The sequence below is a fragment of the Dipodomys merriami genome, unplaced genomic scaffold, assembly GCF_024711535.1.
Source record: "Dipodomys merriami isolate MVZ:Mamm:240054 unplaced genomic scaffold, mDipMer1.0.p SCAF_201, whole genome shotgun sequence".
Lineage (NCBI taxonomy): Eukaryota > Metazoa > Chordata > Mammalia > Rodentia > Heteromyidae > Dipodomys > Dipodomys merriami.
The window spans coordinates 167583-194214 of record NW_027203394.1 but is presented as its reverse complement, the minus strand read 5'-3'; the positions used below and the strand labels follow the sequence as shown (position 1 = coordinate 194214).

Here is a 26632-nt window from a genome sequence, read left to right as displayed (position 1 = left end):
CCGGGACCCCCGGAGGCCTCACCCCGCCCAGCCCCGCCGCCCGCCGGTCGGCCTCGGAGCGGCGCCCCGGGCCCCATGCGCCGCGCCGGGCGCCCGCGAGTCGGCGGAGGGGCGCGGCCATGGCGGCGTCGGGGGACGCCCGCGACTTCAGCTACATCGCGGACCTGCTGGCCCGGGGCCGGGTAAGCGCGCCCGGCGCGGCGCCGTGCGTGTCCGCCGCGCGTCTGCGGGGCCCGGGGGGGCGCGGGCCCGGGCTGCGTCGGGGGGACGGGTGAGGGCCCGGGGGGGCGCGGGGCCGGGCTGCGTCGGGGGGACGGGTGAGGGCCCGGGGGGGCGCGGGGCCGGGCCGCGTCGGGGGGGGGGGGGGACGGGTGAGGGCCGGGAGGGCGCGGGGCCGGGCCGCGTCGGGGGGACGGGTGAGGGCCGGGAGGGCGCGGGGCCGGGCTGCGTTGGGGGGACCGTCCGAGGACCCGGGACGCCGGGGGGGGGGGGCCCGCGGGAACCCTGGGTCCCCGCCCCGCACGGGCTTCCCCGCAACCCCGGCTTAGGCTCCGACGCGCAAAGGCGCAAACGCCACGTCGGGCCTCCGGCCCCGGCCCCCTCGATTCCAGGGAATGTTTGCGCCCGGCTTCGGGCTTCGGGGGAGAGCAGCCCGCGGGCCACCTCTGGATGCCTGGGGTTTGGAGAGCAGGCTCCCCGGTAGAAAGTGCATGCCTGTGCGCATGCGCGTGCATGGGTGTGCATTGTGAGTGCATGGGCTGTGTGCGTGCGGTGTGAACTGAGTGCATTGCTTGTGCATGTGTGTAAATGTGCGTGCGAATGCGTGTGTGTGTGCGTGAGTGCACGGGCGCGCATGCATGTGTGCGCACGTGTTTGTGTGCGTGTGTGGGCATGTGTGCAGGTGAGTGTGTGCACGTGTGTGCACTGAGTGCATGTGTGCGTGCATGTGTGTAAATGTGCGTACGAATGCATGTGTGTGTGAGTGCACGGGCGTGCGTGCATGTGTGCGCATGTGTATGTGTGTGGGTGGGCATGTGTGCAGGTGAGTGTGTGCACGTGTGTGCACTGAGTGCATGTGTGCGTGCATGTGTGTAAATGTGCATACGAATGCATGTGTGTGTGAGTGCACGGGCGTGCGTGCATGTGTGCGCACGTGTGTGTGCGTGGGCATGTGTGCAGGTGAGTGTGTGCACGTGTGTGCACATGTGCATGGGCGTGCGTGTGTATCTGGTTGCCTCCTCACCATTTCAACTCCAGTGAAAACCGCTGTGTGACCACACTGGCTTTAGGCGTGCACTGTCACCCTGGATTGACTTCCGTCTCCCCAGGAGTCAGGCCGGGCTCTGTGGCTCAAGTTGGCCGTGTGTGATTAAGGGGGGTGCAGCTGGCTTGGGGGGGGGAAAGGAGGTGGCCAGCTGGGGCCTGCAGGGGCCTGTGGGGGTCAGCCTGGGCCTGCGGGGGTCAGCCTGGGCCTGTGGGGGTCAGCCTGGGCCTGTGGGGGTCAGCCTGGGCCTGCGGGGGTCAGCCCGGGCCTGCGGGGCCTGCTGGCCGGCCTGGCCCTTCCCCCCTCCCCTGCCTCGGAGCCGGCCATAACCTCTGCACACACGCGCATCTCAGGCTGTGGACGCGGTGTCTGGGGCTGCAGGGTGGTGGTGGTGGTGTCTGCCTCACAGATGTGCGGCTGAGGGTTTGATTCCCAGGACCCCCACATCTTCTGGCTCTGGGGAAAGGAAGGTTTTACAGCCTCCACATTGGAAGCCATTTCCCCATCCCATCCCCTCTTCTTGGGTGGACTTCACATTCAGTGAGCTGATGGTGTGTGCTCCGATGGGGGGCGAGAACCTGGTATCCGTGTAACCCAATACCCACTGGGCCAGCTCCCCGCCCCCCCAAGGCAGATAGCGCCCTTCCCTGTGAAGCTGACGTTAAATATTTAAAGCACAGCTCTCCAGCGCCGTGAGCCTTCATCTCAAACAATCCTCCACTCACACTGCGGCCCGGTGCTCCTGGTGCCTCCCAGGAGGCTCAGAATCCACGTCAAACCCGCTTCCCCCCATCCTCTATGTGAAACTTTGGCCATTTCTGAAAGCTAGCTCTCTGTCTCTGTCTCTGTCTGTCTGTCTGTCTGTCTCTCTCTCTCTCTCTCTCTCTCTCTCTCTCTCTCTCTCTCTCTCTCTCTCTCTCTCTCTCTCTGCAACTCATCTCTTGGACTAAAAGCTTTTCACGTCGGTGGTCAGTGTCTAGGATTACTCACAGTTTTCAAACACCATTAGCATCTTGGAAATGTTTGCATGGCTGCCATCTCCCTCTCCCCTCCCCTCCCCTCCCCTGCGCTGTTCTGGGATCGATACAGAAGCCATGATGACAAGGCACGGGAGAATTAAGCGGCGCGCACGCGCACGCCTGTATTTCACATTCGCGTGGACAGTGAGAACCTCTCCTTTCCCCCAAGGAAGACAGAAGTTTGAACAAAATGACATTTTGGAGAGTGCATTTAATTTTGGTAGAGATAGAGGCAAAGATCCTAGTTACTTGAATTATGATTCTAACTTAATTATGCACTGCATTACTGTAAACTCTAAAACTAAATGAATATTTAACTGTTAACTATTAGTTCACTTTCAAAGGTCTTTGAGGTACAAAAATGTAAGAACTTTAACATAATATTACATTGATTCCAAAACAAGAAGACCCCCTGTGAATCAGGCTTAGAAAGTCCGAAAAACTAGAGGGATGTGAAGTCTTTACGTGGTTTGGGGCCTGAAATAAAATTGCCATCCGTTTCTGCTAGAGAGCTGCTCATACTACCAACTTATTTATTCTTGTGAAGGTCCTGAGGTTTATACTCGGGGCCTGGGCACTGTCCCTAAGCATTCATATTCAAAGGTGACAATCTGCTACGTGAGCCGAAGCTCCACTTCCTTTTTTTTCTGGTAGTTAATTGGAGATAAGGATCGTACAGGCTTTTCTTCCTAGGCTGGCTTTGAACCTGACCATCAGATCTCAGCCTCCTGGGTCTCTAGGATTATAGGCGTGAGCCACGGGCACCTGGATTCTCCCCTTAGCTTTTTTTTTTGTTGTTGTTGTTCAAGGCTGATGCTCTATCACTTGAGTCACAGCTCTACTTCTGGCTCTACTTGCTGGCTAATTGGTGACGGTGATTTGTCTGCTTTGAACTGTGATCCTCAGATCGCAGCCTTTTGGTCCCTTAAGATTACAGGTGTGAGCCATCAGCACCCGCACAATGGAATTCTAAACTCGGGTGATGATGATGGTCACATTGTCCCCATTGTAAAATTTTGTTTTTTAGTTATTTTACTTTTTGGTCAGTCATGGGGCTTGAACTCAGGGCCTGGGCGCTGTCCCTCAGCTCTTCAGCTCAAAGCCAGTGTTTACCATGTTGAGCCACAATGCCACTTCTGTTTTTTTTTTGTTTTTTTTTTTTTTTTTGAGTGGTTCATTGGAGATAAAAGTCTCACAGGGACTCTTCTGCTCAGGCTGGCTTCGAACTGTGATCTTTCGATCTCAGCCTCCTGAGTAGCCAGGATTATAGGCGTGAGCCACCAGTGCCTGGCTTAGGCCAGGTATTACTATGAAATGGTCAATTCCGGTTTCTGGCTTTCTATAGCAGACATCTGCTCACCCAGGCTTGGCTGGGGCAGTCTGGAATGCAGCCCAGTGAAGGTGAGGGCGGTGCTGTCGGGTGGAGGAGGGGAGGAGGGGCATTTATTACATATAACCTCTGGGCAGAACTCTCCCTGCTCACTAAGCTGTTGAAATAGTTATACCCATACCTCATGCAGGCCTCTTAATACCATTATTGGCACATAATAGACGCTCAGTAAGTAGACGTTCTTATGCCTAGCCCTGGTGAAAGTTGGGCTGGCGGGAGATACCTTACGTCCAAATTGTGTGCATGTGAACACGCACGGGTGCACTTTCCCAGTAAAACACAGGACGTGGAGTTCAACGTGAATTTTAGATCGTTTTTTGTGAGCACAAGTATTTTCCACACCATTTCAAATTGCTCCCAGCCACGCCTGTCTGGGCCACGAGTGCCTTTGGCTCTTCACGGAAGAGCTGGAAAGCAGGGGAGAAACATCCACCACCCATTCGGGCGTGGAAGGGGCGTGGGTGGCTGGGTTAGAGGAGCGTCAGTCAGTGAAAGCTGGCGACCCGGGCTCAGGGCCTCCGCTTGAAAGATGAGCCGGAGCCCGACAGGTGGTGGAAAGCTGACCTTCCTGCCTCTCCCCTGACTTTGTCCCCCAGAAACGCTTTATGGCTGCTGTGTGGCCTGTTAGAGGCGTGGGTTGGTAACTGATAGCTCTGCGGGCTTCCTGGCACAGAACAGGACAGACGGACAGTGTGTGTGTGTGTGTGTGTGTGTGTGTGTGTGTGTGTGTGTGTGTGTGTGTGGGTGGCCTGTAACTCCAGTTTACACCACCCTCACTTCCTTATTTCCCTTATAGCCCAGGAGCTCTTGGGATTTTGTAGGGAGTTGTTAAACACTAGGCGTTTCCAGGGACAAGGTTTAGGAGGTGGGGGGTCATATCGCTTTGGGGTGTGTGTGTGTGTGTTCACGCCCAGTCGTGGGGCTCCAACTCCTCCTCAAACTCTCACTTCTGGCCTTTTGCTCTTACCTGGAGATAAGAATCTGATCAGGGGCTGGGAAGGTGGCTCGGTGGGAGAGCGCTGGCCTTGCAGGCCTGAGGCCCCGGGTTCGATTCCTCAGCACCACAGACACGGCCTGCCCGGCAGGTGCACAGGGCGGCGGGTGGGCAGCATCGGGGGACCCGGGTTGCGCAAGGCGGGTCCTGAGGGCTCGTGTGCACCGCCCCCGTGGTCTGCCCTGCCGCCTCCCTTGGGCTGTGTGTGTGCGGGGGGGGGGGGGTGTTGATAACGTATCAATAATCAATAATCGATTATTAAATGATCATCACGGTCAATCGCATCGCGCCGGCGGGGGGGACGGGGGGGCCTGCGCGCGGGGCCGCCTGGTCCTTACCTGGTCCAGCCTTAGTCCATCCGGGTCCCCGGGGGCAGCTGGGGAGGCCCCGGGTTCGAGCCCCGCGACCCACACAGGACGGACGGACAGACAGACGGAGGGCAGAAAGAAAACGAATACAAAAGTCGCGCGGCCTCGGCTGGGGTCCGCCCGGGCCGCACCCCGGGCCGCGGACTCCGCAGCAGCGGCTCCCCGCTCCCGGGCGCTACTTCCGCAGCCCCGCGGCTGGGGACCCGCGCGGGGCCCGCCCACGGCCGGGGAGGGGAGGCGCCCGCAGCCAATCGCGCTCGCCCCACCGCCCGGCCCCGCCCCTCCACGCGCCGGCCCCGCCCCATGCGCGCAGACCACGCCCACCCCACATGGACACGCCCAAGCCACGCCCCCCGCGCAAGCACCGCCCTCTCACGCCCCGCCCCCTTTGTGCGGCGCGCGGTTGCCGCGGCGACGCCCCGCCCCGCCCCCGGCCCCGCCCCGCCCCGCCCCGCCCGGCCGGCGCGGCCGCCCGTCCGTCCGTCCGTCCCGCCGCCGGCCCCGCCGCAGTCCGCAGCAGCCGCCGCCGGCCCAGGGCGGATTCCCGGCGCCGCCAGGGAGCCCGCCGAGCCCCGCGCCCGCCCCGCGCCCCCGCGCCCGCCCCGCGCCGCCGCCCCGGCTCTGCCTCGCCGCGTGGGGCCGCGGGCGGCACCCGGCTCCCAGCCCGCCCGCCGCCGGGACCGCGCCGCCGCCATGGAGGGCGACCAGCCCGACGCGCTGGTCAGTGCGGGGCCGCGGCCGGAGGGGAGCGGGGCGGGCGGGGGGTGCGGGGCGGGGGGTGCGGGGCGGGGGGTGCGGGGCGGGGGGTGCGGGGCGGGGGGTGGGGGCGCGGGGTGGGGGCGCGGGGTGGGGGGTGCGGGGCGGGGGTGCGGGGCGGGGGTGCGGGGCGCGGGGCGCGGGGTGCACGGTGCAAGCACAGTGAGGTGCGGGTGTCTGGCGCGGGGCGCGGTGGGGCGGGGCCCGGCTGCCCTTTGTCCCTCGCGCGGGGTGCGGGGCGTAGGGGCGGCTGCGGGGCGGGCGCGGGGGTCAGGGGTCACCAGCGCCGCCCGCGCCCCGCTGTGTCCCCGGTGGGCAGGTGGAGGGGGCGCGAGGGGCGCGAGCGGCGCGGGGCTGTCTGTCCGTCCATCTGTCCGTCATTCCGGTGCCCTGCCGCAGCCCGGCCCTCACCCGCGCCCCCCTCCCCCACCCCGGTCCCGCTGGAGGCCGAGGCCCAGGATGGAGGTCCAGAGCCTGGCCTTGAATTAACCACAACTGACCCCCAAAAAGCGGGGGTTCACACCCCAGGACCCAGACAGACAGACAGACACACACATAGATGCAGACACTCAAAGAAACACAGATACAGACAGAGAGACAGACACAGAGACACACACAGAGAGACACAGACACAGAGACACACAGAGATACAGAGATACAAACACAGACACGCAGACACAGACACAGAGATATAGACACAGACACTGAGACACACACAGAGACACACAGAGATACAGACACAGACACACAGACATAGACACAGACACAGACACACAGACACACACATATAGTCGTAGACACACAGACACAGATACAGAGACACAGGCACAGAGACACACAGAGATACAGACACAGACACTGAGACACACAGAGACAGGCAGAGATACAGACACAGACACACAGACAGACACAAACACAGAGACACAGAGACTCACACAGACACACACGTAGACACAGACACACAGAGACACAGACACAGAGACAGACACAGACACACAGAGACATGGAGACACAGACACACATAGACACAGAGACACACACACAGACACACAGACACACACACACAGAGACACAAGAGACACACAGAGAAACACAGAGACACAGACATACAGAGACCCACAGACACAGAGACACACAGATATACAGAGACACAGACACACATACACAGACACAGAGACACAGGGACAGATACAGAGACAGACATAGACAGATATACAGAGACACACAGACACAGGGACAGACACAGAGACAGACATAGACGGATATACAGAGACACACAGACACATAGACACACACAGAAACACACAGACACACAGAAACCAAGACACAGACACAGAGACACACAGACAGACACAAACACAGACACAGAGACACACAGAGACAGAGACACGGAGACACACAGACACATAGACACACACATAGAGACACAGATACAGACACACAGACACAGAGACACACAGACACAGACAGACACACACGCACACTCAGAGCCTGGGATGCGCAAACCCCTTCACAGGGTTGACATTGGGTCCCCGCCCCGAAGGTGGTGGGGAAGGTGCCGAACCCCCACGTGCGCCGGTCCTGCCGCCGCCCCAGGGCCGAGCCACGGAGGCCGGAGCCTGCGCCCCGCCAGCCGCACCCTCTCCAGCCCCGCCAGCCGCCTTCCGGGCAGCCCTGCTGTGGGCCGAGGCCTCTGGTTGGAAGGAGACCCGGCCCGTGGACACGTGCCACTGGGTCCCCCTGTGCGCTGCTCGGGCCGGTGTCCCCCGGCTCCGGTGACACAGGGATGTTGTTCTTGAGGTGGCCTTGGGTGACAAGTATCATATGTGACAGATAAACACCCCCCTCCCAGGCCAGCCCTGGAGCCGGGTCCTTTGGGGCCTCCTCCTCCTCCTCCTCCTCCTCCTAACTGCTGGGGTTACAGGGATGCGCCACCACGCCCAGTACGTTTCCACTGAGCTTCCTTGGTCTGCGATGCCAGCGTTCCTCCCGGGGCCGTGGCTGCTGAAGGGAGGCGGGCACCGCCCGCTCCCGCAGGTCAGGAGGAGCGGGGACGGAAGGAGGCCACTAGGCCGGCAGACCCTGACTGGGCGCCGCGTTCCCTTCCAGGTGACCATTAAGAATATCGAGCGAGAGCTCATCTGCCCGGCCTGCAAGGAGCTGTTCAGCCACCCGCTGATCCTCCCGTGCCAGCACAGCGTCTGCCACAAGTGCGTGAAGGAGCTGCTGCTGTCCTCCATGGACGACTCCTTCAACGACGTGGCCTCAGACGTGTCCAACCAGAGCAGCCCGCGCCTCCGCCTGCCCTCGCCCAGCATCGACAGGATAGACAGGGTCAGCCGGCCAGGTGCGTGCGAGCGTGCGAGCGTGCAAGACAGACACGGGGGGGGGGAGCCCCCGGGAGCACACACAGGCCCCGGGGGGAGCGGGGTGAGGTGCCAGGCCCTTCCGCCCCGTGGTCACTGGGGAGGAATGATTCTGTGTCTTTCGCCCGGGCGCTGGTTTTCCCTCCGGGTGCCTAAGCTAAAACCAGAGCTTCACAAGGTCTCTAAACTGCTAAACTTGTGTTCTTTCCCATGGTCCTTCAAGAGGACAGTCATCAGACACCAACTCGGTGCTACAACTCCTGGTTAGGGAGTCCGCATGGCTTGTTAGCAATGATGACTTCTAGAAACCTCTTGAGCCGGTTGAGCTAATATGCTACCTGAGAACTTTTACTTCCTTCAGTCGTTCCTCATGCATTGTAAATACAGGGTCTGGAGGATGATGCAAGGCAGGGAAGGCAGATGCCGGTGGCTCGCGCCTGTCATCCCAGCCACTCAGGAGATCTGAGGATCGAGGTTCAAAGCCAGCCTGGGCAGGAAAGTCCGTGAGACTCTGATCTCCAGTGAACTACTCAGAAAAAGTCAGAAGTGGTGCCGTGGCTCACGTGGTAGAGCGCCAGCCTTGAGCACAAAGAGGCTCGGAGATACCACCCAGGCCCTGAGTTCAAACCCCAGCACCAGCAAAAAAAAAAAAAAGAAAATCAGCTGCATTCCGGGGCGCGTGTGGACTCGGATGCATGTGACCGGTGTGGGTCCGCACCAGCGCCCGGCCAGGCTCACGTCGATTCGTGTGGTCACAGTGAAGCCCTGCCTGGGATTTGCTCTTGGAGGGTTTGGGGGGTTTAATGTAGCCAGGCTAGCACCCCAGGGTGGGGCCGGGGGGTGGAGGTGCCACACCCCAGGTCCGCTGGCCTCTGCCACCCGCCTTCGGGACCGGAAGCCTTGTTCATCTTGAGTCCTTTCCTGGGAAAGCGTCTCTGGGTGGAGGGAGCGCTGTGCACAGGCGGCCGCGGGCAGGCGGCGGCAGGGCCCCTGCCCACACGTGTGGGCTCGGGACCGGCGCTCAGGGCGAAGCGGGTGCTGCTTTAGACGTCACTGGCAACTTGGAGGATGTTTTGTACAAACGCAAGTGAGTCTCACCCCACAGCGGGAGCAGCAGCAAGGTGTGCGTTAGCGGAGTGCGGGGTATCAGGGGTTCAGCTCTGCACTACTCTGCCAGGTTACTGTGTGTGTGTGTGTTTCTGCACGCATGTGTGCTCCTGCAAACGTGTGGTTGTATACCACAGTGCCTGTGTGTGCACACATGGGTGGTTTTGTATGTGAACACGTGCGTACACACAAGTGCACAGATGTGTAAGCATGCAATGCACTGCATGTTTACATGTGTGCATGTGTATCTGTATGTGGTACATGCGTATATTTTGGATATAACAGGTTAAATAATGTTATCAAAATTTTACTTTTTTTTTTTTTTTGCCAGTGCTGGGGCTTGAACTCAGGGCCTGGGCGCTGTCCCTCAGCCTCTCTCTGCTCAAGGCTAGCGCTCTACCACTTTAAGCCACAGCACCACTTCCGGCTTTCTCTGTGTCTGTGGCACTGAGGAATCGAACCCAGGGCTTTATGCATGCTAGGGGAGCAGTCTACCACTGAGCCACCTTCCTAGCCCTCGTTCTATGGCCAGTGGGAAGCTTTGGCTCCAGCGTTTTACTTATTAGTTCACAATTAGTAAACGGTGTCTAGAACGGGGCGCGGTTACCGTAGCACATTAAATTACGCAGAAATGAAAGCCATGTCTGTACCACTTCTGGGTATAGACTCTTCCTGTTGTCCGGAAGAGCTGCTCGGTTTTGGTGGCGTTTCCGAGTGCGTTCAGGCCCATACGAAGAAGCCGCGGCTTGGAAGCGTCCCGGGTTGGAGGAAGGGAGCGGGGACGGGTTCTGTCCCTGGCTTGGATCATTGAATAGCTGTGCTGTGTGCAGCACACAGCGCGCGCTTTCTGTTTCGCTCACAAGCTGCGATTCTTCTCGCCTGGAGTCCTCAATGCAGCTTTCTGTGCATTGTGCGCGGCGCGCTGTGTCTCTGGGAGGCCCGGGGCCGCGGGCCGGGCCAGGCAGGGCAGGGCAGGGCAGGGCCGCGGGCCGGGCCGGGCCGGGCAGCCTGGCGTCAAGTGGAGTGGCACCGAGCCCATGCGCGCTCATGGGGCTCCGCACCGGCTGCGGTCATCTCCCACCGCGCAGAGACAGCGAGGTGACCTGAGAAGGTCACCCAGCAAGTTCTGATGCGTGAAAGGGCCTGAACCCCAGAGCGGGCATTCCACCAGGAGACAGGACCAGACACGGGCGTCTTGAAAATGACAGATTCCAGAACCACCCGGCGCCGGTGGCTCCCGCCCGGCACCCTAGCTACTCAGGAGGCTGAGATCTGAGGATCACAGTTCAAAGCCAGCCCAGGCAGGAAAGACCTCTCTAATGAACCAGCAAAAAGTTGAAAGTTGGGGCCATGACTACCGTGATGGAGCGCCAGCCTGGAGCAGAAAAAACCAAGCAGAGAGCCCGAGACCCTGAGTTCAAGCCACCAGCACACACACGCACATGCTCACACACGCTCACGCACAGGTGCGCACACAACATACCTGAAAATCCTTCACATTTCCCAGTGTGTACCAAAGCCAACTGTTTACCCTGTGAGCCTTAGAGAACCCGATCCCCTTTCTTAGGTGGTAAACTTTTAATTAATGGTTCTGATTTTTTTGTTTTAGTTAATAAAACATAATCTTGTTTTATTCAGCTTTTTTTTTTTTTACTTTGTTATCAATGTTTTAAGGTATTTGGCATCCAGATTTTTAACACTGAACCATCCATCTGTCTTGTCTGTCTGTCTAGGCATCCATCCATTTTCATTCCAGTTGAACTTTATTTTAAAGGAAGATTGTCTACCTGTTGGTGAGATGCTGGCAGGCTCCGAGATCCCTTTCTGTTTTCCTCCTGTCTTCCGCATCTTTTTTTTGCAAATCTTCTAAACCTGCCTCTGAGACTTGCATTGTGATTCAGTCCACTTAAGCTACTTTCTTTTTTTTTGGTCGGTCGTGGGGCTTGAACTCTGGGCCTGGGCGCTGTCCCTGCGCTCTTTAGCTCAAGGCGAGCGCTCTACCACTTGAGCCACAGCACCACTTCCGGTTTTCTAGTGGTTTATTGGAGATAAGACTCTCCCAGACCCTGAGATCCTCAGATCTCAGCCTCCTGAGTAGCTAGGATGACGGGTGGCCCTTAAGCTACGTTCTTATCACCTGCTTTTCATCCAGAGGGCCTCTGAGAAAAATAATTTTTGCACGTTGAAGAATTCTAGTGTAATCCTCATCCCGTAAGTAAAATGCACAGACATCACACTTTTTGGCTGAAAAAAAAAGTTTGAGGTGTACAGAGAAAGGAACAAAGCGTCTCTATCGAACCTTCTAAACACGGAGACCGGAACCTGGATGTGGCCGGCATCATTTTATGTCATTTAACTTCTCCCTTGCAACTCATTCCTTCACTGGTCATTACTTTCATAAAACCTAGAGTAGCTCTTTTACCTTTGGCTGCTAAGATGAGCTGTTTACTCATAGAAATTTCCGGCTCCTAGTTCCTGGAAGGAAATAGGCATTTGCCTGTACATTTGCATTTGTTTCCACCTAACCACCGCATTCCCCGGGCCACCTGAATGGCTTGGCTTCTTGTGGGAAGCCTGGGCCTGTGTGTTCCCTAGCTTTCTGAAGGGAAAGGAACTAAGGAACAGCACCCAGCTCCAAGGTTCTAGGCCCAGGACTGGCCAGAAAACCAACCAACAATAACAACAAAAAAGATGAAGATCTCACTGTTTTGTTTTTCCCTAGGATATCTACCTGGTCTCTTCCTTCGAGTAACTGGGCCCACAAGTGTGAGTTACCTTTCTGGCCCAAGGGTAGATTTTAAGTGAGGGGAAGGAATGTGCTTTCTTTGGAAGCAGCAGATAGTGTCTCATACCTTAATTCACCTTGAAATTTCTAACTTTAGAGTGATAGCCACCAACAAAACTGTGGTGTGCAGGGTGCAGCTATTGAATTACAGAATTCGTAACACTTATTGGATGCCCTGTGCATTGTTGATGAGTGAAATAACCTTGTTTGTTTGTTTCAGGTCACAAGAAGATGTTACTAAACGGTTGGTCCCTTTTTAAAGTTACTCAGTTCTAGATCTCTTAGTGAGTGGCTTTTCATTCTTTGCTGCTGCCTGCTGGATTGTTCTAGAGAAAACAATACTACCGTGGGTGCTTAAAGCTTTTCTTCATGTGCTTGGGGTTGTAAAATTCCTTTGAGATGCTGATGAGAGCTATAGATTAACCAGAAAATGTGTGAACAAATGGAGAATTGTGCACACAATTTCAAACCGTTCCTAGGTCCATTAGAACCTGTTCCTGGGCGGTGGGTTCTGGACCCCTCAGTCAGCCAAAGGAACATTTTAGGGCACATTTATGCCTTTGGATCTGATGGATGCGAATAACGAGAAACGTCAATTCTAAAAGTCAAAAGAGACCCCTCCCTCCCCACGTAGCATTGTCTTCTGTGTTTCTGTCTTCCTATCATGTGGCTGAATTGAGTTTTTAGGTGGCATTTTCTAGACAATATTTTCCTTCTCTGTTTGCCTCAACTATTTGATCATAGATCTCCTACATAACCAGAGGAAGAGTGTTTCCCAGATACACATTCAGTGTTTTTTGTTTTTGTTTTTTTTTGTTCTGCTTTGTTATTTGTCGGTTATGGGGCTTGACCTCTGGGCCTGGGCGCTGTCCCTCAGCTCTTCAATTCAAGGTGAGCGCTCTACCGCTTGAGCCACAGCGCTACATCCGGTTTTCTGAGTGGTTCATTGGAGATCAGAGTCTCACAGACTTTCCTGCCCGGGCTGGCTTTGAACCGCGATCCTGGGTGCTCAGCCTCCTGAGCAGCTGGGATGGCAGGCTGCAGTCAGTAAAGTTTGTGGGTGGGTGTCTTCCTGCCCGCACTCACCCCCAGCCTCACCCGACACACAGGCTGGAAGCGCAGCTCTCTGCCGTCCCAGAGCATCGCCTTCCCCTGCCCGGGCTGCGGGCATGACGTGGACCTGGGGGAGCGGGGCATCAGCGGCCTCTTCCGCAACTTCACGCTGGAGTCGATCGTGGAGCGGTACCGGCAGGCGGCCCGGGCGGCCACCGCCATCATGTGTGACTTGTGCAAGCCCCCGCCCCAGGAGTCCACCAAGAGCTGCGTGGACTGCAGCGCCAGCTACTGCAACGAGTGCTTCAAGATCCACCACCCGTGGGGCACGCTCAAGGCCCAGCACGAGTACGTGGGCCCCACCACCAACTTCAGGCCCAAGGTGAGGGCGCGGGCCGCCCTGCGCGCAGCCCGAGCGCAGATCCGGGTCTCGCCGGCCCCCACAGGCCTAGAAGGTGACACTGGCACTGATTCCCATGCACAGTCCAGAGCAGCTCGGTACAAGGAACGGATGCTCATTACGATAGTTCTCACTAGAAGCGGAGGGATTGCCTCAGATACAGAGACCCAGCCCAGCCCGAGTCCTTATACAGCTTTCCTGCGCTCCTGAGATAACCTCACCTTTTGCCTTCCTGGGACAGGTTTAGGACGTAGCTCTAATCCCGTCAGACCAGCTTAGCTTCCCAAGGCCACCAACTTGGCACATTTATGACTTGGCCCTGATGTTTTCTTTGCTATTTCTCTTGGGAGACTACATTGGTTTATACCGTTGTAGCAGGAGGAGCCTTCTGATCATTAATGAATGAAGGGTTTCGTGAAGTTAGGCACCCATGGCTCACGCCTGTCATCCTCTACTCCCAGGCTGAGTTCTGAGGACCGCGGTTCAAAGCCGGCCTGGGAAAGACAGATCTGAGAGAGACTCTTAGTTCCAATGAGCAAATGCTGGAAATGGCCCCGGTGGCTTGATTGTATCAGGCAGATCTTTGTGTCCTGAGACGGTTGATTGCTCAAAGCCTGGATGCTTAATCATGCTTTTGTTCACTCACTGACCGCGACAGGTTTTGATGTGCCCAGAACATGAGACGGAGAAAATCAATATGTACTGTGAGCTGTGTCGGAGGCCCGTGTGCCACCTGTGCAAGCTGGGCGGCGTCCACTCCAACCACCGGGTGACCACCATGAGCACGGCCTACAAGACCTTGAAGGTGGGGCGGGGCTTCGGGGGAGGCCTGGCGTGGGCTCCACCCCCGGGGCGGGGCTTCGGGGAGGCCTGGGCAGGACTCCACCCCGGGGCGGGGCTTCGGGGGAGGCCTGGCGTGGGCTCCACCCCCGGGGCGGGGCTTCGGGGGAGGCCTGGCGTGGGCTCCACCCCCGGGGCGGGGCTTCCAGGGAGGCCTGGTGTGGGCTCCACCCCCGGGGCGGGGCTTCGGGGGAGGCCTGGGCAGGACTCCACCCCCGGGGCGGGGCTTCAGGGGAGGCCTGGGCAGGACTCCACCCCTGGGGCGGGGCTTCGGGGGAGGCCTGGCGTGGGCTCCACCCCCGGGGCGGGGCTTCGGGGGAGGCCTGGCGTGGGCTCCACCCCCGGGGCGGGGCTTCGGGGGAGGCCTGGCATGGACTCCACCCCCGGGGCGGGGCTTCGGGGGAGGCCTGGGCAGGACTCCACCCCGGGGCGGGGCTTCCAGGGAGGCCTGGTGTGGGCTCCACCCCCGGGGCGGGGCTTCGGGGGAGGCCTGGCGTGGGCTCCACCCCCGGGGCGGGGCTTCGGGGGAGGCCTGTGCAGGACTCCACCCTGGGGCGGGGCTTCCAGGGAGGCCTGGCGTGGGCTCCACCCCCGGGGCGGGGCTTCCAGGGAGGCCTGGCGTGGGCTCCACCCCCGGGGCGGGGCTTCCAGGGAGGCCTGGCATGGACTCCACCCCCGGGGCGGGGCTTCAGGGGAGGCCTGGCGTGGGCTCCACCCCCGGGGCGGGGCTTCGGGGGAGGCCTGGCGTGGGCTCCACCCCCGGGGCGGGGCTTCGGGGGAGGCCTGGCATGGACTCCACCCCCGGGGCGGGGCTTCAGGGGAGGCCAGGTGACTTCCCCCACCTACTCCTGGAGGGAGGGGGTGGAGGGGGGTGGGGGTGGAGGGGGGGTGGAGGTGGAGGGGGGGATGAGTCCTGTGCACCACCGTGGTCAGTCGGGAAAAATACACCCATCTATCCGTCTGTACTTCCATACTCGAAGTGGGCTTATATATGACTGCACACGTGTAGTTTTACATCTTGTATGGGTCACACCGGCATGCCGTCCCCCTTGGCGCCATGTACGCTGGCCGACTTACTCTGCTGCTTTGTGCACTCAGTCTCTCCCTCCACAATTACTGGGTCAGGTTGAGTGGATTTTCCTTCATACATGTTATATACGTGTGCTCTATATTGCATACAACACACATATTACACATACTAGAATGTGATACGTGTAACGTATACTATGTATCATGCACATACATTATAGGTTGGTGTATGTATATAACAATATAATGTCAAGCTAACGAAGGCTCAGTGGGAGGATCATTACCGTAGCTGAATTTTACCAACTATTAATCATAAAGATGGCCACTGTGTAATTAAAACCTCTGCACTTGGAGGCTGGTGGCTCATGCCTGTGATCTAGCTACTCCCGAAGCTGAGATCTGAGGATCTCAGGGTGAAACTGGCCCGTCTGAGAAAGTCCTCTAGACTAATTTCCAGCTAGCCAGCGAAACGCTAGGGTGGAGGCACAGCTCAGGTGGTAGAGTTCCAGAGCACAAGGCCCTGGGATCAAGCCCCAATACCGACACAAAAAGACTGCAGTGAGTTCACAGGGTCTCTGCTAACCTGTTTTTGCCCTCTGTGTTATGAATGCTCCACAGGAAAAGCTTTCCAAGGATGTCGATTACCTCATTGGTAAGGAGAGCCAGGTGAAGAGTCAGATTTCGGAACTGAACTTGTTAATGAGAGAGACAGAGGTGAGTGGCGCCGCGGCTTGAGTAGCACCGTCCGGGCAGACCTTGCTCATGGCCGCATGCGGCGGCGGGGCGTGAGCTGGAAGCAGCCTGCGGGCCTGCCGTCCGTCTCAGGCCACCTTGCGGGGGCCCAGAGATGACGCCAGCATTTGGCATCTGTGCTGCTGACCGTGACTGAGTGACACCCTGGGAACACAGGACAAATGACCGACCAGAAGCGGCGGTTGTGAGGCCTTGTGGTAGGCCTCGTGGTAAAATTACCTTAGCTCTGATTTCAGAGCGATTCACGATGAGTGGCTGGGCTTGGTGTGGCACCCCTGTAATCCCCAGCACTCCGGAGACTGAGGCAGAAGGATCTGACAGACAGATGCTACTCAGGAGGCTGAGATCTGAGGATCACAGTTCAAAGCCAGCTGGGGCAGGAAAGTCCATGAGACTCTATCTCCAATGAACCAACAGAAAACCAGAAGTGGCGCTGTGGCTCAAGTGGTAGAGCGCTCGCCTTGAGCTGAAGAGCTGAGGGACAGCGCCCAGGCCCAGAGTTCAGGCCCCACGACTGACAAAAAAAAAAACCCAAACAGCCAGACAGATGGACAGTCGGATGCTCAGACAATGGACAGACAGATGGGCAGACATACAGATAGTTGGACAAATGGACGGATAGAGAGACAGGTACACAGACATTGACAGACACACAAATGGACAGACAGACCTCCCTCCAAAATGGAAGTGTTCAGTGAACATTAATATGTGCTCAGCAGTCAGAATGTTCAGAACACGTGACTCTGCAGCTAGGATTTCACTTAAAATTCCATCGCATAAGAGGCTTAAACCTCCGGGATGCGAAAGGAGGGCCGGGCCGGCCATCCACCTGCACCCCGAGCCCTCCGCCAGTACTCGGCGAGACTCGCTAGAAACGGGGCTGAACTAGAGCGAATTAAAGAGCAGGAGACAGACGCCGTCATCGCCGTGGCGGAGGGTCAGAGGGCAACGCCAGAAACCAGTCCATCCGTCCGTCTGTCCATCCGGGGCCCCCGGGGCCCCCGGCAAACGTGGCTCTTTCCCCCCACAGTGCAACGGCGAGAGGGCGAAGGAGGACGCCATGGTGCACTTCGAGAAGCTGTTCGACATCCTGGAGGAGAGGAAGTCCTCGGTGCTGAGGGCCATCGAGGCTTCCAAGAGGCTGCGGCTGGGCAAGCTGCAGACGCAGGTGGAGGAGCACCAGGGGCTGCTGGAGAGCAGCGGGCTGGTGGGCTACGCCCAGGAGGTGCTCAAGGAGACCGACCCGTCCTGCTTCGTGCAGACGGCCAAGCAGCTCCACCTCAGGTGCTCCGCCCCGGGCCCCGCCCAGGACAGGCCCGGCCCCGCCCAGGACAGGCCCGGCCCCGCCCAGGACAGGCCCCGGCCCCACGGCCCCGCCCAGGACAGGCCCGGCCCCGCCCAGGACAGGCCCCGGCCCCACGGCCCCGCCCAGGACAGGCCCCGGCCCCACGGCCCCGCCCAGGACAGGCCCGGCCCCGCCCAGGACAGGCCCCGCCCAGGACAGGCCCCGCCCCACCCCACCCCACAGCCCCGCCCAGGACAGGCCCGGCCCCGCCCAGGACAGGCCCCGGCCCCGCCCAGGACAGGCCCGGCCCCGCCCAGGACAGGCCCCGGCCCCGCCCAGGACAGGCCCCGGCCCCACGGCCCCGCCCAGGACAGGCCCGGCCCCGCCCAGGACAGGCCCGGCCCCGCCCAGGACAGGCCCGGCCCCGCCCAGGACAGGCCCGGCCCCGCCCAGGACAGGCCAGGCCCAGGACAGGCCCCGCCCCACCCCACCCCACAGCCCCGCCCAGGACAGGCCCGGCCCCGCCCAGGACAGGCCAGGCCCCGCCCAGGACAGGCCCGGCCCCGCCCAGGCCCCGCCCTGCCCAGGCCCCGCCCCACCCCGCCCCACAGCCCCGCCCAGGCCCGGCCCCGTCCAGGACAGGCCAGGCCCCGCCCAGGACAGGCCAGGCCCCGCCCAGGACAGGCCAGGCCCGGCCCCGCCCAGGACAGGCCCCGCCCAGGACAGGACAGGCCCCGCCCAGGACAGGACAGGCCCCGCCCCACAGCCCCGCCCAGGCCAGGCCCTGCCTAGACCAGGCCCTGCCCCACGGCCCCGCCCAGGCCCCGCCCTGCCCCGGCCAGGCCCCGCCCACGGCCCAGGCCAGGCCCCGCCCATGCCAGGACAGGCCCCGCCCCACAGCCCCGCCCAGGCCCCGCCCTGCCCCGGCCAGGCCCCGCCCACGGCCCAGGCCAGGCCCTGCCCAGGCCAGGCCCCAGCCCCACGGCCCCGCCCAGGCCAGGCCCCGCCCACAGCCCCGTCCAAACCAGGCCCTGCCCCCACCCCGCCCCACGGCCCTGCCCAGGCCAGGCCCCGCCCACGGCCCCACCCAGGCCGGGCCTTGCCCCATGACCCCACCCAGGCCAGGCCCCGCCCAGGCCAGGCCCCGCCCACAGCCCCGTCCAAACCAGGCCCTGCCCCCACCCCGCCCCACGGCCCTGCCCAGGCCAGGCCCCGCCCACGGCCCCACCCAGGCCGGGCCTTGCCCCATGACCCCACCCAGGCCAGGCCCCGCCCAGGCCAGGCCCCGCCCACTCCTGAACCCTCCCACCTTCACATCTGGATGTGTGTGTGTGTGTGTGGTATGTGCCCGTCCTGGGGCTTGAACTCATGGCTTGAGCACTGTCTCTGAGCTTTTTTTCCTTCCCCAAGTCTAGCTCTCTATCCCTTGAGCCAGGACTCCACCTCTGGCTCTTTTGATCCTTCATTAGAGATCAGGGTCTCTTGGACTTTCCTGCCTGGGCTGGCTTTGAACCGCGATCCTCAGATCTCAGCCTCCTGAGGAGCTGGGATGCCAGGATGCCCGGCGTGTGAGCCGCGGGCGGTCTTGGGTATAAAACGTTTCTCCTGGCAGAATACAGAAAGCCACGGAGTCTTTGAAGACCTTCAGGCCCGCTGCCCAGACGTCGTTCGAAGACTACGTGTTGAACACCTCCAAGCACACCGAGCTCCTCGGGGAGCTGTCTTTCTTCTCGAGCGGTAAGTGTCAGCCAGGCCGCGGGCTCTGGGTCTCAGGGCCTAGCACCCCAGCCCTGGATCCCTTCTGTGTGGTTCACTCACGGCACTGTCTTCTATTGGGTCACGACTGGTGCTCTGCCCCTTCAGTCGCGCCTCCAGTCCAGCGTTTTGCTGTGGAGTCTCTTGGGCCTTTCATCCCACGCTGCTTTGAGCCGAGACCCTGTGAACCTCACCATCTGCGGCCCGAGCCTCTAGCGCTGTGTGGTTTTAAGTCCCCTTTTGGTAAACTGCCTTCTATTCTTTTTTGCCAGTCCTGGGGCTTGAACTCAGGGCCTGGGCGCCGCCCCTGAGCTGGTTTTGCTCAAGGCCAGCGCTTTACCACATGAGCCACAGCGCCACTGCCAGCTTTTCTCTGTGTCGGTGGCACTGAGGAATCGAACCCAGGGCCCCCTTCCCAGCCCCCAGGATGATCGTTTCTCACTGCCGGCCTTGGGTTTGGGGGGTCCGTGCAGGGGTGGCCGTGCCGGAGATCAGCGAGGAGCAGAGCAAGGTTTACAACAACGCCCTGATCAACTGGCGCCAGCCGGGCGGGGACGAGGCGGACAGCTACGTGCTGGAGTACCGCAAGGTCAGCCGGGAGGAGGACGTGCTGGCGTGGGACGAGGTGGAGGTGCTGGGCACCAGCAAGGTGGTCTCCAACCTGGACAGCAACGCCCACTACGCCTTCCGCGTGCGCGCCTACCGCGGCTCCATCTGCAGCCCGTGCAGCCGGGAGCTGGTCCTGCACACGCCACCCGCGCCAGGTACGCCAGGGCCCACCTGCTGGGCCCACGCCGCTGCCCTTTGCGTCGTGACTTCATCCCGTGCAGCTGCTGCTGCTGCGCTTGAACTCAGGGACCCTGAGAGGGCTGGCGCTCTACCGCTTGAGCCATGGCTCCACCCTGGCTTTTTGCCGATTCATTGGCCATGGGAGTCTCAAGGACTTTCCTGCCCCGGCCGGCTCCCTCCTGGGGTCCTCAGGCCTCGGCCTCCCCAGGTAGCGAGGATGCCAGGCGTGAGCACGGGGGGCCCGGCTCCCCACTCCTGCTTCTAGAAGACTGCATGCAGACAGACAGACAGGCGGGTGTGCATGGAGCCCTGCTGCCCGGGCTGGACCGAGCGGCTTACAGGGGTCACGGCGAATCGGGGCGACCCTGCACGGAGCGGGGCTGCCTTTAACATTTGAGGTGGCGCCCCCTCTCAGGCCTAGGGGTCTGCATACTCCCAGACGCCCCGGGATTCAGTGGCGCTAGATTGTCCATGTCACTGGTTCTGAGGCCCCGGGCGTGGGCTCCCAATGCGGGCGGGGAGGTGCTTCGGGAGGTCTTTGTACCACGAGGCGTGGCTCTCCAGCCCCTGCGTGTGTGTGTGTGTGTGTGTGTGTGTGTGTGTGTGTGCGCGCGCGCGCAGGGCCCGGGACCTCACGGCTGGAAGCTGGCCCGGCCCGGCCCTGTTCATCGCCCCTGGCCCCTCGGGTTGGTTCTGCCCGCTGTCCGTCTTTAGCGGCTCATGAGCTTGGATTTTCCCTGCCCCGGCTCCCCCACCTCCCCCCTTTTTGGGGGGGATCCAAAATAGGGAAGCGTAAGTGCAGGCTTCCCTGTGGTCTCCAGACGCATCCTGGCTTTTCACGCTCAGCACACACGGAGGTAGTGCGCTAAAACGATTTTTCCTGAACGTGGATCCATCCAGGGGGCCCTGGCTGCCTCTTCCAGTTTGAAGCCGGTGCTGTGGGTCCCCCGTGGGGTCCCCCGTGGGTTTTCCCTCCCCCCCACCCTTGCTGAGTGCGGTGTCGGAGGAGGAACAGGAACAGCGGGGCTGCTGTTTTGGGGACGTGGGCGGGGGAGGGGAGAGGACTTCCTTTTCTCCCAGAGAAGCCGTCTGGGGGAAGTCGCCACCCCTCCCTCCGTGCACTGCGCAGTGGGGAGATGCAGGAGATGGTCTTTCAGGCCCCTGCGCCGGACCGGGAGGAGAGCCCTGCTGTCCCCCTCCTGCCAGGGCCCAGGCCTTCACAAAAGCGGTGATGGTGTCTGTGGAGGAAGCGCACTCCAGTGACCACACAGCTGCCCTGAGCGTCTGTGATCCGGAACCCCCGGCCTCATCAGTAACTCCCTGCTGCGATCAATAGTAATTCCCCGCCACCATCAGTAATTCCCTGCTGTGATCAATAATAACTCCCCTCCAGGATCCGTAATTCCCTGCCAGGATCAATAACTCCCTGCCATGATCAGTACTCCCCTCCATGATCAATAACTCCTTGCCATGATCAGTGACCCCCCAGCCATGGCCTGTGACCCCCCCCAGCCATGGCTGGTGACCCCGCTCCCGCCGGTCTGTGGCCTTCCCTCGGGCGGGCTCCTCACAGGAGCGGCCTGGCCACGCTTGTCCTGCGTTTCCCGTCGTGGCGGCATCGGGACTCACTTCCCCTTTGAGCGCCTTTGCTTTCCTCCTGAGGATCTTGGTGGTTTCAGTGGAGCTGAGAGTCTCACGGACTTTCCTGCCCGGGCTGGCTTTGAACCGCGATCCTCCGATCTCAGCCTCCTGAAGGGCTGGGATGAGGGGCGCGAGCTGCCCGCGCCCAGCTGCCCTATTCAAAACGGCTGCTTCTGTGTGGAGGCTCTGGGCAGGGGCTATGGGGGCCCTGGCGGGGCTGTGGGGGGCCGGGAGGGGGCTGTGGGTCAGCGGGGCCCTGCCCTCCACGGGGTCCTTCCCACACCAGCCTCACGCTCAGCCCCGCTCAGTTTTCAGCTTCCTCTTCGACGAGAAGTGCGGCTACAACGCGGAGCACCTGCTGCTGAACCTGAAGCGGGACCGGGTGGAGAGCCGCGCAGGGCTGGCCATGCTCCTGGAGGCCGAGCGCATCCAGACCGGCCACCACGCCAGCCTGGACTACATCGTGGCCGACGCGGGCATCGCCAAGGGCCGGCACTTCTGGGCCTTCCGCGTGGAGCCCTACTCCTACCTGGTGAAGGTGGGCGTCGCCTCTCGTGACAAGCTGCAGGAGTGGCTGCACTCGCCACGCCAGGCCCTCAGCCCCAGGTAGGCCCGCCACGCCCGTCCACCACGCCCGCATCCTCCGTTTGGTCAGTCGTGGGGCCTGAACTCCGGGCCTGGGCGCTGTCCCTCAGCTCTTCAGCTCAAGGCAGGCGCTCTACCCCTTGAGCCACAGCGCCACGTCTGGTTTTCTGGTGGTTCAGTAGAGATCAGAGTCTCACGGACTTTTCCTGCCTGGGCCTGGCTTTGAACCACGATCCTCAGATCTCAGCCTCCTGAGCGGCTGGGATGGCAGGCGTGAGCCTCGGCGCCCAGCTCCGTGAGATGTTTACCTCCACTGAAAGTACAAAAATGCCGGGAGGGTGGCCTTGAGCAAAAAAAAAAATGAAAAAGAGCTCAGGGACAGTGCTCAGGCCCTGAGTTTAAGCCCCAGACAGACAGACAGACAGACAGACACACACACACACACACCCCCACACACGGAGAGTCAGGTTGTCTGACTAATGAGATCCAGGGGCTCATCTTTGGCGCCAGGAGGAAGCGGGTCTGTTTGGATAGTTTGGATGCTGGGTGCAGCTTTTTTCTTTCTGCCAGTCCCGGGCCTTGAACTCCGGGCCTGGGCGCTGTCCCTAATCATCTTCAGCTCAAGGCAGGCGCCCTACCCCTTGAGCCACAGCGCCACTTGCGGCCTGTTCTGCTTCTGTGGTGCTGAGGACTCGAACCCAGGGCCTCAGGCATGCGAGGCCGGCGCTCTACCACTGAGCCCCCGTTCCCAGCCCAGTTTTGGGGTTTTCAGACAGGCAAGTGTGACTACCCGGGCCCGGGCCGTGGAGGGGAGGCGTGCACACGCCCGGGCGTGGACGGGGGGTGGTGGCCTGCCGTCTCTGTGTGGCTGTTCACGTCCTGGTGGATGGCGTGGGGGGAGGACGGTGTGTATGTGTGCGTGTGCGCGTGCGCGGAGGCCGGGCGGGTCCTGATGGCTGCGTGCGCGTGCGCGGAGGCTGGGCTGCCCTGACAGCGCCTGCATGCTGTGTGTGTGCGTGTGCGCGTGCGCAGAGGCCCGGCGGCCCTGACGGCGGCGGCGTGCTGTGTGTGTGCGCGTGCGCGGAGGCCGGGCGGCCCTGACGGCGCCTGCGTGCTGTGGTGCTGTGTGTGTGCGTGTGCGCGTGCGCGGAGGCCGGGCGGCCCTGACGGCGCCTGCGTGCTGTGTGTGTGTGTGCGTGTGCGCGTGCGCGGAGGCCCGGCGGCCCTGACGGCGGCGGCGTGCTGTCCCCGCAGGTACGAGCAGGACAGCGGCCACGACAGCGGCAGCGAGGAGGCGGGGCCGGAGGCGCCGCAGCCCTTCACGCTGGTCACGGTGGGCATGCGCAAGCTGTTCGTGCCGCGCGCGGGCGCGGCGTGCGGGGCGCCCGAGGCCCGCGTGCTGCCCATGCCCGCCAGCATCGGCGTGTGCCTGGACCACGACCGCGGCCGCGTGGCCTTCTACGACGCGGCGCGCATGCGCTGCCTGTGCGAGCGGCCCGTGGACCGCGCGCACACGCTCTTCCCCGCCTTCGCCCTGCTGGGCGGCGCGGGCGTGCAGCTGGAGGAGCCCATCGCGCCGCGCTACCTGGACGAGGCCCGCGACGCCTAGCCGCCCGCCCGCCCGCCCATTACACGGTCACACGCCCTCCCCGTGTCCAGTGCTTCCTCGGCCACGCGGGCCACACCGAGCCGCCGCAGACACCCCAGGGTGCCCTGGCCACCACAGGCCACGCCGGGCCACGCCAGGCCGCCACAGACACCCCACGGTGCCCTGGCCACCACAGGCCACGCCAGGCCACGCCAGGCCACACCGAGCCGCTCCAGACACCCCAGGGTGCCCTGGCCACCACAGGCCACGCCGGGCCACGCCAAGCCGCTGCAGACACCCCAGGGTGCCCTGGCCACCACGGGCCACGCCAGGCCACGCCGGGCCGCCACTGACACCCCAGGGTGCCCTGGCCACCACAGGCCACACCGAGCCGCTGCAGACACCCCAGGGTACCCTGGCCACCACAGGCCATGCCGGGTCACACCAGGCCACCCCGGGCTGCTGCAGACACCACAGGGTGCCCTGGCCACCACAGGCCATGCTAGGCCACGCCGGGCCACGCTGGGCCACTGCAGACACCCCAGGGTGCCCTGGCCACGCAGGGCCACACTGGGCCATGCCAGGCCACTGCAGACACCCCAGGGTGCCCTGGCCACTCGGGGCCACACTGGGCCATGCCAGGCCACCACTGACGCCCCAGGGTGCCCTGGCCACCACAGGCCACGCTGAGCCCTGTTGAGCCACGCAGGCCACACTGGGCCTCCCCCAGCCACTGTGGGCTGCTGCAGCTACTGCAGGCCGCCCAGGCCACGCTGGCCACTTGCAGAGCACCCAGGCCTCCCTGGCCCTCCCACCACGGCAGCGGCGGCCACGCCTCCCTGCCTGGCCCTGAGCGCTCACCACCGTCCCGCTGGGCGCCGGGCGCTGGGCACCGGGGCTGCCCCGTCCCGGGCCGGTCGGCCCACCGGCTGCATCTGTTTCTATCATGTTTACATCTCAAGCAGCTGTGTTTGAATGCGTGAAGTGTAGACATCAGCATGAAGCCGCATGACTTGCATTTGGTTTTCTCAGGAAGAGAGAGAGGGGGAGAGAGGGAGAGAGAGCAAGTGAGTGCAGAACACGCTGCTGTGTGGGAATCATTTATTTTTCATGGATTTTTCAAATGTGAAGCTAGAAAAGCCAGTTGCTTGGGAAATGAGCACAGCTGATTGTTTTGTTTTATGAAGACCACAACACTGTATTGGTGTAAGAGCATTCTGTCCGTGCGTGCGTGTGCGTGCGTGCACACGTGTACGCCAGTCCCGGGCCTTGAACTCAGGGTCTGCACACCGTCCCTTAGCTTTTTCCGCTCAAGGTTGGTGCTCTGCCCTCTGAACCACAGCGCCACTTCCAGCTTTTTTTTTTTTTTTTTTTTTTTTTTTAGGACTTAGAGATAAGCGTCCCACAGACGTTCCTGCCTGGGCTGGCTTCGAACCCCCAGTCCTCTGGTCTCAGCCCCACGAGCGGCTGGGATTCCAGGCGTGCCCGCCAGCGCCGGGCTGGTGAGGGCGTTGTTTTGGTTTGCTTGGCTGGCGCTCACGCCGTGCCTTCCCATAAAAACAGGAAGAAAGCTGCCTTCAGTTTTTGTTTTTAACTTTTGAGACAACCCGTGTCACCGCGGAGAGTGATTTTCCAGCAGTGATATGAGGTGGATGCCCTATTCACCCCCCTGCCTCCACCGTGGGATTTTTATTTCACTCTTTTGGCATAAATGCTACCAGACATCCCCAGCTTACGTTTACAAGTGTGAAAATGTATTCTTAGCGGCAGGAAACACGTTCGACGATGCGGAGCTGCCCACGGCTCAGTGTGGCACTTTCTTGGGTCTGTGGGTGAGAACGTTTGTAGTCTGAGCAAGTTGAATGACAAGATTGAGACCATGGCTGAAATCACAGCACAGGGCACCTTTGGTAAGCGAAGCTTCTGTTAGTTTAGAGGATTGTATTTTATCTAAATCAGATATTTATTTTTGGAAGTTTTTTTTTTTTTGTATATGTTTTAGTGCTTTCACTGGGTCTTGAACTCAGGGCCTGGGCGCTGTCCCTGAGCTTTTTCACTCAAGGCGAGCGCTCTACCACTTGAGCCATAGCGCCACTTCCAGTTTTCTGGTGGTTCATTGGAGATCAGAGTCTCACAGACTTTTCTGCCTGGGCTGGCTTTGAACTGCCATCCTCAGATCTCAGCCTCCTGAGTAGCTGGGATGACAGGAGTGAGCCACCGGCGTCCTGCTAAATCCTTAGTTTCCTTTTCTTATTAACGTTCGAATGTTCAGGAGCTAAGAACGCACTGATAATTTATGGAAGGTCGGTGGCATCCGAAAGGGAAAACCCAGACTCTTGGACCTGGTGGTGGTTGTTTTTTTTAACTTGTGTTTTTGACTGGGAATCTTATCTAGGGTGATAACCCTGAATTAGATCCCCCTCCCAACCCGTGTGCTAATCAACCCCAGCTGCTTAGGAGGCCGAGACCTGTAGGATCGCGGTTGGAGGCCAGGCTGGACTCCCATCTCCAGTGAGCAAAAAAGCTGGACCAGAGGCATGGTTCAAGTGGTGGAACACCAGCCCTGAGCAAGCACAAAGCCCCCCCGAAAAAAAGGAAAACACGGAGAATTCGTGTGCAGTAGTCTCTGTTTCTTTCCCACCACGAGTAGCACTTTATGGCAGGCAGAGCGAGGCGGAGTCGCGTGGAGGGCGGTGCAGTGGAGGGCGGTGCGGTGGGCGGCTGCCGTCGGGGGCAGGGAGGGTGCACGCCACGCGGGCGTCCTGACACGCGGGGGCTGGAGAGGAACAAGGGCCCTCGGACGCCGCCCGCGTGCATCTCACTTGTCGGCTGGAATCTCACTTCCAATAAACGCTCCAAGTTGGA

At 60.9% G+C, this 26632-nt stretch overlaps 1 protein-coding gene across 4 annotated transcripts; it reads left to right on the top strand.

Moving 5' to 3' along the window:
- Positions 1-19: 19 nt before the first annotated feature.
- Trim36 (tripartite motif containing 36) lies at positions 20-26632 on the top strand. 4 transcript variants are annotated; one of them, XM_070031489.1, is made up of 11 exons: positions 20-182; positions 7901-8138; positions 12270-12293; positions 13159-13484; positions 14161-14307; positions 15990-16085; positions 17155-17408; positions 19022-19146; positions 19638-19928; positions 21903-22200; positions 23434-26632. In XM_070031489.1, the coding sequence occupies exons 1-11, from the start codon at positions 120-122 to the stop codon at positions 23786-23788; spliced, it is 2217 nt and encodes a 738-aa protein (XP_069887590.1). In that variant the 5' UTR covers positions 20-119; the 3' UTR covers positions 23789-26632. The 4 variants fall into 4 exon arrangements, with proteins under 4 accessions (XP_069887590.1, XP_069887591.1, XP_069887592.1 ...); XM_070031491.1 differs by lacking the exon at positions 20-182 and adding an exon at positions 5528-5755; XM_070031490.1 differs by lacking the exon at positions 12270-12293 and having other exon boundaries at positions 21-182.